A 12564-nucleotide genomic window follows, 5' to 3' on the forward strand; every position below is an offset into this window, starting at 1 on the left:
AGGGCTTTGGTGCTCACTGAGTCTGCCCCCTGAGTGTGTTCCTTATGGATCTGAGGAGTTGTAATCTGGATGGTCCCATTCTGACCACTGGGTACACTGGCTCTTGGATCTAAGGAGGTGCTGATTTAGCCTCTGCCTGAGGCTACCCAGCAGGAGCTATGGAGAGATCTGCAGATTCCTCTTCTTTGTTTGAGGTTTGGAGGTGCCCAGATGAGACCCAGCTGTGAAGCAATGCAAGCATCTGTGGGGCCTTGGGCCTTCTCTTGGAAGTTCTGGGTCTTTCTGGCCCAGCTGCAGTTGTTAGGTAATTTTCAGGTTGCAAAGGGCCAGGGCCTTCATATGCAAAAGCCTCTGCAGCAGCTTGGGTGGGGCAGGGTCTCGGAATCAACAGGGCGGAGCAAGCAGCTATGGCTGATCCTCAGCCCTGTCTTAAGGGGCCCCCCTGCGTCTCAGTGTCCCGGTAATTGCTGTAAGCACCTCTGAGGGAAAGCCGCCCTCAAGATCCGAGTTCTGCATGCTGCCAAATAGACCAGTTTCTCCCCGTATGAGTCCTGGGTCCCCAGAGACTTCCCGGAACTGGAGTTCAGAGCAGTCGGGAGCTTGTGACTCCCTCCCGATTCAAAAAGACAGCCACATCCTCGGGTGCCAGCCCCTTTCTGCGTGCGCTCGAGCCTCCGTACCTTTGTACTTTACTTCCGCAGCTCCTCTGAGTCTCAGTGTGCTTTTCTCTTTCCTTCTAGTTGTAGAATTTCCACTCAGCCAGCCTTCCTGTAGTTCTGGATGATGTCCGTTTTGTCTTTTCATTGTAATTTTGAAGTTGTTGTCGGAGGCAGTAATTTCCAGTTTTTACCTATGCCGCCATCTTGGTTTCTCCTCAACAGGAATTCTTAATGGTTGAAACCACGTTCTTCTGAAAACGCCAACTAATGTAGCCGGAATTGTAAATATTATCAGTATTCTCATCATTTCACAGCTCTCTACCTTAATCTCAGTGATTGAGCACGGCCATAGAGATATTATGGCTCTATTTACTTGTATTTCAAGTGTTTCTTACACATTCCTAGTCATTTCCTGGGACTATCATTGTGTATAACTTTCCTCATTTTTACAGAATGAAAGAATTATTACCTTTTTTTAAGTATATTTTTTGTTGATTTCAGAAAGGAAAGGAGAGAGAGAGAGATAGAAACATCAATGATGAGAGAGAATCATTGACTGACTGCTTCCTTCATGCCCCACACTGGGGATTGAGCCTGCAACCCAGGCATGTGCCCTTGACCAAAATTGAACCCAGGACCCTTCATTCCACAGGCTGACGCTCTATCCACTGAGCCAAACCAGCTAGGGCAATCCTAGTTTTTAAAAATAATTTATTACATGTTAATATTAAATTATATTTTTTGCTTTCAAAAATTCCCATAGTTATGTAATATAATCCTATTTGTAATGAACATTAAGATCACATTTCATATATTATGAAATGATCTTAGTCCCCCTTACCCCAATAGTGTAAATACGTAAAACAGAAAGTGTGAGCCATTATATACTCTGATTTATAACTACTTACATTAGACTGAGTGTTTAATGTTCTCTGTATGTCATGTATTCTGAATGCAAATCCTAAAGTTTTTGATGCTTTAGGGCAGCAATTTTCAACCAGTGTGCCACAAGAATTTTTAAAGCATGTAACATCTGACTATTTAGTCAGGGGCACTGATCTCTTTTCCCTTAGATTGTCAAACTTAAAAAATGACAACTGCCAATACAATAGCCATCTAGTGTTAATGGAATCAAAATTATATCTATTTTTTTGTCAGGTGAACAAAAAATATATTTTTGTGTGTACCATAAAATTTTAATAATTTATATGTGCCGTCAGATGAAAAGGGCTGAGAATCACTAGGTTAGAGTATGGTTCAACTTTCTGTAGGAGAATTTAATAATATTTTTCAAAATGTAAAATGTATGTATCTCTTGACTCATCAATCCCAGCCATACCAGTTTATTCTGTCAAGAAAATTTCACAAGTACCAATAAAAGATGTATGCACCATGGTGTCCCACCATTGTTCAAAGAAGCCTTTCTTTGGAAAGAACCTAGATATCAAACAATAAAAGACAGGTTATGTAAATCATGATAAGGAAAAAGATGCAGCCATTAGTAATAGACTAATTTATTTACAGGAAAAATGTCTACTGCATGTTGTTAAATTAAAAAAGTAGATACAGAACAGGATGTATCCTATGATTGCAATTATGTAAATGTGAATACACTTATGTGCATAAAGATGTCTAGAAAGATATTTACTAAATTGTTGCAAATGCTTAGCAGAGTACTAGCAGAACAAGGGAATTTCAGGTAACTTACTCTTTTATTTGTTTAAAAAAATTCTTAAGCAATAACAGACATAATGAATTTGTGTTAGTTTTACAAAAACAACCAAGTTATGTTAAAAAATAAAATCAATGTTTTAAGTGGGATTATAAACCAGGTAGTCTTGGATTTATAATTAGAAAACAGAAAGGACTTGTATGCATGCATATAAGCATAACCAATGGACATAAGACACTGGGGGATAGGGGAGGCTAGGGGACTGTCTTGGGCGGGGGGAAAAAATGGACACATATGTAATATCCTTTGTAATAAATAATAAAATTAAAAAAAAAAAAAAAGAAAACAGGTAGGATAAAATGTAGGGTAAAATTCACCCACGACTCAAGTTACATATAGCATAGTAAGATAAATGAATTAATGATCAACTAATGTAATAGAATCCTCTAAAAGTGTTTGGAATAAAAAGGAACCAGGGAACTAATTTACATTTTAGAAAATTGTCTGATACCTATTCAAATAGAAAATTTTATTACTATATCTATGGGAAGGATTTGCAGTATAGATGGTTTGAGGAAATATTTAAAATGTATTTAGAAGATGATTGGATCCGAGATGTCAGATACAAACAAGAAATAACAAGAAATAACTATCTCATATAATACTGCCACAGTGACCGAAAGGCGGAACAATGAGATTGACCAGAAAGACCGGTCGACCAGTCGCTATGACACGCACTGACCACTAGTGGGCAGACACTCAACGCAGGAGCTGCTCTCAGTAGTCAGTGTACTACCACACCGGGAGCGCTGCTTGGCTGACTGGGATGAGTGACTGTTCCTGCTGCAAACACTGGGTCAAAGGACAGGAACTAGGCTGCAATCGTAGCCTCCTCACCCCAGGCTCCTCCTCCTCGCTCCCTGCCACCTCCCCCGGACGCCCTCAGGCCCATGCAGCACTGCTGCCCAGCTCACAGAACTGACCCCGGAAGCTGGGAGGCGGGTTCATGGCCACTACAGGACTGAGGCCTACTATGCTGCCTCTCAGTGCTATTGTCCCTGGGCATGCCCCGACCGAGTTCTCTGGAGAGGCAAGTGCTCTAACTCCATGGAAGATGTTGGACTAGAGAGCAGCTGCTCAGAGGGTGGGTCCACAGCCACTCAGGTGACCTGGATGAGCGGTACTCTCACAGTGGGCCACGCCCCACACCAGTGCATGAATCCCATGCACCGGGCCTCTAGTCCCTAATATTTATAAAACAATTTAGAACTTGTAAGGGACTTCAATTAATACCATCTATAAGTGTTTGAATCACAGTTACCCTTTGAGGTAGATAAAGACATTAATATCCCTATTTTACTGATCAATAAGCCTAAGCTTTACCTTGGATCTAATGTTAGGAGATGCAGTAAACTATTTTCTCAAGACATGAATCCAGTGAGCTGCTGTGATAACTTAGGCCAATAAACGTTATTGCGTAATGAAAAATAAAGATAAACAGAGTATTAGCTGGCCTTTGTGAAAAGTATGCTGTGTTACAAAAACTGAATGCAGTTCTACTTGCCACATCTTAGCACAGGCTTAAAGTTGTGGGATACAGAACAGAAAAGGGGAAATTAAATTGCCAAAGGATTTGACAAGCTGCTTAATTTGAAGCATAAACAAACTAACAAAGATACACCCAGTTTAAAAAGACCACAGGAAGATACAAGAGGAAAGGTACCAACCAAGTCTACAAAACTGCTATGCCATGGGTGCTTACCACACTAGTGGCATACACTAGGTACTGTTTACCTGATGACAAAACTAAGACTAAAACTAATCAAGACTTAATCACTATATCACAAACTATTAAAACATGGGTCTCTTTTTAAAATGAATTTAAGATAAATAATCATCATCAAGAATTTATGTGCCCCTCTATTAGGAGCTTTACATATACTTCTTTAATCCTCACAACCACCGCTGTGACACACAGGAATAATTATTAACATTTTAGAAAAACTAACACTCAATAATTAAGTTAATTGTCCAATTTTTTAAATGGTAGTTTTTTTGTTTGTTTTTTTGCTTCGCTCTATTACAGTAGTTTTATACAGGAAAAAAAAAATAAAATAAGAAGGAATATACGAATGTAATGATAGTTTTAAAGATTCAGTCTTAAGAGAAACTAAGATGTTTCGAGGGTATCATACCTAATTTTTTCTGACATTCAAAACTCACCCATTCACATGTCTTAAGACCAGAGTTAAAAATATTCAGTTGACGGAAATGACATGCAGTTTCATTCTTATATTTTCTAATAAGGCAGAACATAGAGTACAGCTTTGAAATCAGTCCTCAATTTAAATTCTAACTTTGCTACTCTCTAGCTATGTGATCTTGAACAAATTACTTACCACTTCAATGTTTAATTTCCTGATCTATAAAATAAGGATAACATTTTGCTCTGTTTGAATTAGAGGCAATGTATAAAAAATACCTAGTAAAGTACCTAAAAATCTACTTAGTAGATTTGCATGAAGTAGTTATTATTATTGTGTGCCATTCAATAAAGAGTAGCTACTGTTATCTTTATAAATCAGGCTTCCCTGATTTTTCTACTTTTCTTTGTTTTCTGTTCTTTGGAAGTCTTTTTTTTTTCTTTCCTTTTTTCTTTTGTTTCCTCCTTCCTTTCTTTCCAAAGACACAGATTCACTGTTTAAGTAATAAAGGGAGCCTAACTTTAAATAAACCAACAGGAGCCCTGGTTGGTTTGGCTCAGTAGATCGAGTGTTGGCCTGTGGACTGAAAGGTCCCAGGTTCGATTCTGGTCAAAGGCACATGCCCAGGTTGCAGGCTCAATTTCCAGTGGGAGGCATAGAGGAAGGAGCCGATCAATGAATCTCTTTCATCATTGATGTTTCTATCTCTCTCCCTCTCCCTTCATCTCTGAAATCAATAAAAGTATATTAAAAAATATAAAGTAAAATAAAAACACTTCATAAAAACACTTCATAAAAAAATAAACCAACAGGAAAAGCCATTTTTAAAAGTTAGAATAATGCAATTTACTTTACAAAAAGATTTATCATATTAGTCCTTAAATAGTAAGCACTCCATGCCATGGGCAGATAGCTCAGTTGGTTAGAGCATTATCCAGATACACCAAGGTTGGAGTCAGGGTGCGTAAGGGAAGCAATTGATCACTTTTCTCTCTCTCTCTCTCTCTCTGCCCCTTCCTCTCTCTCTGAAATTAATAAAAACGTATCAGGTGAGGATTAAAAAAGAATACAGTGTGGCCGAAACCGGTTTGGCTCAATGGATAGAGCGTCGGCCTGCGGACTGAAAGGTCCCGGGGTCGATTCCGGTCAAGGGCATGTACCTGGGTTGCGGGCATATCCCCAGTGGGGGATGTGCAGGAGGCGGCTGATCGATGTTTCTGACTCTCTATCTCTCTCTCTTCATCTCTGTAAAAAATCAATAAAATATTAAAAAAAAAAAAAAAGAATACAGTGTGTTAATATTTTGTGGTTTTTAAAAAAATTTTTATTGTTGAAACTATTACATATATCCCCTCTTTTCCCCCATTAACCCCCTCCAGCCTGCCCTTGCCTTCACTATCTATAGTCTTGTGTCCATGGGTTATACACATATGCATACAAGTTCTTTGGTTGGATCACCTCCCTCTCATCCACCCTCCCCTGCCTTCCCTCCAAGAGTGTGTGAATATTTTGGATTAAAAAGCTTTAGCTCATGCCAAACCAGTTTGGCTCAGTGGATAGAGCGTCAGCCTGCGGACTCAGGGGTCCCAGGTTCGATTCTGGCCAAGGGCATGTACCTTGGTTGCGGGCACATCCCCACTGGGGGGCGTGCAGGAGGCAGCTGATCGATCTCTCTCATCGATGTTTCTGGATCTCTATCCCTCTCCCTTCTTCTCTTTAAAAAATCAATAACATATATTTTTTTTAAAAAAAGCTTTAGCTCAGATAGCATTCATTTACAATATGGTACTTCATCAGTCCAAGAATAAAATGGTAAGAAAAAAACAATCATTGTGTAATTATCAAGCAAATTTAACTCAGGTAAAGGAACTGTGAACCAAACAACAGGGCTTGTTTTGAAGATAATTTCAGCAGCAGCATCTTAAGAAAAATCACAGTTAAAACACAATTTTAGCAAAACAAACTTTTGGCTCAACAAGATTATGCAACATTCAGTTTTAATAAAAACATATTTAATTATGGGCAGTGAAACAGAAACAAGAGAAAACAGAAGTATCAACCATGTTTTTAAAATCCTTTTCTAGAATAATCAATGTTTATTAGGAAGTTATAGCCTCACTGACAATAAATATCAACAATATCAGGAAATAGAACAATTATTGTCCAAATACTGATCATCTGTAACCAAAACACATTTTTGGGTTCAAGAAAACACAATATACACATACCAAAGAAAACACTCCATATACACCCCAAACAAAAACTAGCTGAAGAAAAGAATTGAACTGGTTGGAACACACTTATTGTGTTACTGCTTTAAGAACCCCACGGAGTACCTTGTAACTCATTAATTGCACGTTTTCTTTTGGAGGGAAACAAGGTCCTCTCTCTGTCACATATGCGTAAGGAAATCTCAAAACCCAGAGGCCATCTGGTGGGAGAGTGATTTCTTGTTTTTCTGGGTAGAATACTGGACACGGTGGTGGGCCTGGTTGAACCTGAAGAACACAGGTAATATAATTATTTTTACGTTTTTCAATAAGAAACACTTGAAAATAAATGCCTAAATAAATAATAGGTTTGTAGGTAATAGTACACTCCAATATTTCACTGTTTAAACTCAAATATTATCCTGCTTTTCTACAGATTATAACTTCAAGTTCTGCCTCTGAACCAATCGATGTGACCTGATGACATGAACGGATGAACACACAATATTAGTATTTAAACATTTTTTAATGTTATTTTATTTTATTATGTTTTTGTTAATCCTCACTGAGGATATTTTTCCCATTGATTTTTAGAGTGGAAGGGAGAGGTAGAGATAGAGAGAAGCATCGATGTGAGAGACTTATCAATTGTTTGCTTCCTGCACACACCCTGACTGGCACTGGGGATTGAGCCTGAAACTGAGATATGTGCCCTTGACAGAATCGAACCTGAGACCCTTCAGTCTGCAGGCTGATGCTCTAGTCCAGCCGTGGGCAAACTATGGCCCGCGGGCCAGATCCGGCCCATCTGAAATGAATAAAACTGAAAAAAAAAAAAAAGACCGTACTCTTTTATGTAATGATGTTTACTTTGAATTTATATTAGTTCACACAAACACTCCATCCATGCTTTTGTTCCGGCCCTCCGGTCCAGTTTAAGAACCCATTGTGGCCCTCGAGTCAAAAAGTTTGCCCACCCCTGCCTAGTCACTAAGCAAAACTGGCTAGGGCTGTTTTTATTGATTTTAGAGAGCGAGGGAGAGCGAGAGAGAAAAAAAATCATTGGTATGAGAAAAACATTGATTAGCACCCTAACTGGGGATCGAGCCCCCAGCTGGGCATATGCCTGACTGGGAATCAAACAGGAGACCTTTTGGTGCACAGAACGATGCTCAACCAACTGAGCCATGCCGGCCAGGGAAAAAAGTATTTAAATTAAGCCTTGTTTATTGAAATAATTACTTTGACATTATCCTGTACTTTTTAAAAATAATCAAAACAGCCCTGGACGGTTTGGCTCAGTGGATAGACTGTCAACCTATGGATTTAAGGGTCCCAGGTTCAATTCCAGTCAAGGGCACATGTCCAGGTTGTGGGCTTGATCCCCAGTAGGGGGCATGCAGGAGGCAGCCAATCAATGAATGATTCATTCTCTTCATTGATGTTTCTATCTCTCCCTCTCCCTTTCTCTCTGAAATAAAAATATATTTAAAAAACAACAACAATCAAAACAAGCATCAGGCCTTGCTGGGTAGCACAGCTGCTTAGAGCATCATCCTGATATACCAAAGTTGCAGGTTCGATCTCCAGTCAGGACACATACAAGAAGCAACCAATAAATGCATAAATAAGTGGCAAAACAAATCAACATTTCTTTATCTCTCTCTCTCTCTCTCTCTAAAATCAAGCAACAATTTTTTTAAATCTTCACCTGAGAATGTGTGTGTGTGTGTGTGTGTGTGTGTATTTCTTTTTTGACTATATTTTTTTTATTGATTTCAGAGAGAAAGGGAGAGGAAGAGAGAGGTAGAAACATCAATGATGAGAGAGGATCATTGATCGGCTGCCTCCTGCTTGCCCCCTACTGGGGTTCAAGCCTGCAACTCGGGCATGTGCCCTTGAATGTAATTAAATCCGGAACCCTTCAGTCTGCAGGTTGATGCTCTATCCACTGAGGCAAACCAACTAGGGCTGAGGATATGCTTTTACTAATTTCAGAGAGAGGAAGAAAAAAAGAGAAACATCGATGTGAGAGAGAAACATTGATACAGTATGTGTCTTGAATGGGAATTGAACCTGCAACCTTTTGATGTACAAAGGATGATGCTCCAACCAACAGAGCCACCCAGCCAGAGCTCAATAAATAAAGTTAAAAAACAAAAAACAAGCATCAGCATTTTCTGTTTCTGAAGACAGAGTTGTATTTCTTACCTGAGGCATTAGTATTATCTGCAAAGGAGCATCAGGAACCACAACAAAAAGTCTCATAAGTTGAGCATAATGAGGTTTTAGTCCTCTACCCTGAGATGATGACAGAATATACAAGGGCATATCACTATTCAGGGCTTTTAAAGCTGATTCCTTTGGTCCACTTCCCAGTACTTTCATCACTTTGTCAGGTCCTGAGCACATAAACCTCCGACCTCGAGAGTCTTCATATTCAAAGCCCACAAATGCTCGAGCTATGTCATCTCGCCGTCTTCCTCTTCCCATTACAACTGCACTCCTTTTTCCAGGAATAGCTTTATTTGGAGCAGGCCAAGAATTTGTGTCCAAGTCTCCTTCATCTTCAGCTCTGGTCCTGATGACAATGTCCCAAGGCATAAGGTAGTTTGTTCCTGGAATGAAGCCCTGTTGATCCAAACCTGTATGAAAGTTGTAAGACTTAGCAGGGCCTAGTTTAACCAAAGACCAGCTCGAGAATTTGGGTAGGAGACCTTTAGGACAATTTGAATGCAGCATGCCTGGGAGATACTCAACTGTGGATGCCTGTCGATCAATCATGTTTGGTCTCTTCTCCGTTTTAACTTCTCCTTGACCATGGACTTCTGGATTATCTCCTCCTGCTTGTGGATCAGCTGGATAGGTACCTAAACTATCTGTGGACTGACCTAAACTCAAAGCTAAACTCAGGCTTGTGCTCTCTCCTTGGGTTTGAGGTTCTTTTTCTTTAAGTTTATCAGGATCTGTATCTGGAGGGGCAGGAGAAGATTCATTTTTAGCAGGAGCAGGATCTGGAGTACTTGGTTCAAATACTGGAAAATTAATATGATCCAATTTTCCACAACATTTTTCTTCTAGAAGCTATAAAGAAAGAAGGAAGAAAGAAAAAAACAAAAAAAATCCTGTGAATTTTTCATTTAAAGTAAGTCTTCACTCTAAAAAGCATAATCAACAATTAATGAGTAAGCAAGTACTTTCCTTTGTCTACATATCTCACTATAGTCACAATTACTTTTCTAGATATTTCACTTCTGAAAATATGTATTTTTATTCAGTTGGTAGTGAATAAAAAGAAAGCAAGAAAAAGAAACAAGAAAAAAAATCCAGAGTCTACCTGATAAAAGTCATAATTAGCTGCCTTGATATCAAAAGGATCATCTCGAGGTGCCTGTTTCCTTCCACAGTTACAGGCCCCAGTGGATCGAGCTCTGCTATTGTGATATAGCACAGGAGGATTTCTATCAGCCTCTGGTTTTTCTCCTGGAAAATATAAGAGACACTATTAATTTGATACACACAAAAAGCAGAATCAAATTTATTTTGCATTCTATAACATCTAGCCCCCAAAATGTTAATATGAAATTTTGTATTCTTTAACAGTTCTCATTTCCTAATCCCTTAGAATTCATTTTCTAAATACAAGAAAATCATTAGTAGGCATAGCTGATTCTTTTCTTTCTACAGAAAGAAAGAAAAAATACAATGTGCCTACATTTCTGTGGGGTTCTTTTTAAATGTATCAATACATAGTGAACAAACACCCTTAAAACCAGAATAAAAAGACAGCTCAAAAGTTTTGATATCAAAATGCTAAGAAAACTTTACCTGATTTAGGTAATGAATGAAATTTATGTACACAATGTTGATCAGTTAAACTCCTCTCTTCACAGAGCTGATGGCCATTGCTCCAAAACTTGTAGCAGTCCTCATGTAACTGCATGGCATATTTGTGAAAGGCTGGACCCCTAGCATGTTGACTGTATACTCGCAGAGCCTGGGCAAGTTGATTCTTATGAACAGTCATTGTGTAATTATGAGGCAAATTTGACTGATAGGCACTATGGGCCATGGGTAAAGCTTTTTGGCACCGGTTTTCTGAGAATTTGGTGTCAATATCCAAAAACCCTTCCAAGACTTTAATACTACTTAAAATCTTAGTTGTTAGCTCCCCAGTGGGAGACCCCAGATCCTCCTCTTTTCCATCAATAGCTACTTCATACAGTTTTGAAGCTGCTGAGATCCACTTCTGGTAAGTGGGAAGTTCAAAATGAGACGGCTGTGGGTTCCTACCCACACTGTCATCAAAACCTTTCTTGCTGAGGACTAGCTCCACATGCTGCCACAGAAATTCCCGAAGAGTGAAATCCACTAGTTGCCCTGAAGAGCTGGAACTGCTGCTATCAACGTGGAAAGAAAGTTGTTGCCGGATGTGTTGCCTCATCACCTGGTATCGCCTGGGACCAGAAAGGGGTGCAGGCACCAGCAAAGATTCAGGATCCTTCACGGTACAATGACTCCTAAGTTGGTCCAGCAACATGCCTACCGGGTCCTCCTCCTGGCTTCCTGGAACTATGTACACAAAAGCTTGGTTGGCAGGCACAGTAAAGAGGCAGTTGATACTCTGATTAGTCAATACACGACTCTTCCGAAAGATTCTATAAATCTGGTCCTCCAGGGCATGTTGCAGTCTCCTTTTGGGAGAATGCTTCTTGGGTTTGTCTGGGTGTGCTGGGTCTTGGTTCCGAGGGGGCTCCACTTTGAGGGCTCCATTGAGTTGAAAGAGGAAAAGAAGTCTAGGTGGGCAAGGTCGGCAGTTTAGTTTCCAGTCTTTGCCAACTGGACAATCCTTAATGGCTGTTTTGAGGAGGGGCAGTACTTTCTGTCTGAGTCCATCCAGGGCTCTGAATACTCGATCGTAAGTGATGTCAAAGGAACAAGTGGGGTGGACCAAAAGCAGGATGTGACAGACGGAGAAAAGGTAGAGGAGGCTGAGGCACTGCAGTTTTTCTTGATGTTTCCAGAACTCGTGTGCTTCTGCATGCGGTAAAGGGAGGCCACCTCCAGCTTCCCCACTCTGAAGGGCCTGGCAAGCCCGCAGAAGCTGGGCATTGTCACAGATGGACGTGAGAAGAAGGTACAGAACTTTGCTTTCCTGATTGTAATAGGCCTGCAGAAGGCTGTAGTCCTGAGGGCCTGGCCCGGTTTGGTTACCTTCCGCGGCCGCTACACACCCCCGATCTGGATCCGCGGCCCCAGCCCCAGGGTCGCCCGCTCCACCAGCCTCCCCGGCGGCGACCGTCTCGGTCCTGGTTCCAGGCCCTGGATCGCCAGGATCTTGGTGGCGAAAAAGGGGAAAGACCTGTCGGTCGCACACCGTGTTCACAAGTGAGAACTTCTCGGAATTCAGTCGCAGAGCCGTCTTGCCAAAGATTCCCACCACGCAGATCTCATCCTCTCGCCAAGGCGGCTCCGGTCCGCCCGCCGCGCTCCCTCCGCCCTCTGCAGGGGCCCCCTCCGTGCTTTCGGGGCTGTTCCAGGCGGAAGCTCCCACTAGAAGCTCTCGCAAGCTGACAGGACCCGCCATGGTGCTGAGACTCTCGCCAGTCGTTCCGGTCCGTCGGGTAAACCCAACCGACCTTCGTCCTGTCTTGAAATCCCTCCTCCGTCCCTTCAGTTCCTGCTGTCCTCTCATCATAGGTTCCGCCGCTCGCACCTCCCCTCCTAGTTTTTCTCCAAGGTTTCTCCTAGTCCTGCAAAATAGCGATTTAAGATTTTCCTCAACCTGATACTGTGGGATTTGAGATATCATATATATA

At 40.9% G+C, this 12564-nt stretch overlaps 1 protein-coding gene across 1 annotated transcript; it reads right to left on the bottom strand.

Moving 5' to 3' along the window:
• Window positions 1–6588: 6588 nt before the first annotated feature.
• On the bottom strand, window positions 6589–12360 carry SMG8 (SMG8 nonsense mediated mRNA decay factor). The gene is made up of 4 exons (XM_006756187.1): window positions 10574–12360; window positions 10083–10228; window positions 8957–9829; window positions 6589–7033 (listed from the first exon to the last, which is right to left on the bottom strand). The coding sequence occupies exons 1-4, from the start codon at window positions 12330–12332 to the stop codon at window positions 6836–6838; spliced, it is 2976 nt and encodes a 991-aa protein (XP_006756250.1). The 5' UTR covers window positions 12333–12360; the 3' UTR covers window positions 6589–6835.
• Between the last annotated feature and the right edge of the window lie 204 nt (window positions 12361–12564).

The sequence above is a fragment of the Myotis davidii genome, unplaced genomic scaffold (assembly GCF_000327345.1).
Source record: "Myotis davidii unplaced genomic scaffold, ASM32734v1 scaffold993, whole genome shotgun sequence".
NCBI classification, from domain to species: Eukaryota; Metazoa; Chordata; class Mammalia; order Chiroptera; family Vespertilionidae; genus Myotis; species Myotis davidii.

Bases quoted from the DNA above. Each gene is read 5' to 3' on its own strand.
- SMG8 (XM_006756187.1), bottom strand. From the start codon at position 12,332: ATGGCGGGTCCTGTCAGCTTGCGAGAGCTTCTAGTGGGAGCTTCCGCC. The intron at 10,229-10,573 runs GTAAAGTTTTCT...TATATTTTCCAG, and splicing joins TCATTCATTACCTAAATCAG to GAGAAAAACCAGAGGCTGAT. The intron at 7,034-8,956 runs GTAAGAAATACA...TGTGTTCTTCAG, and splicing joins AGATAATACTAATGCCTCAG to GTTCAACCAGGCCCACCACC.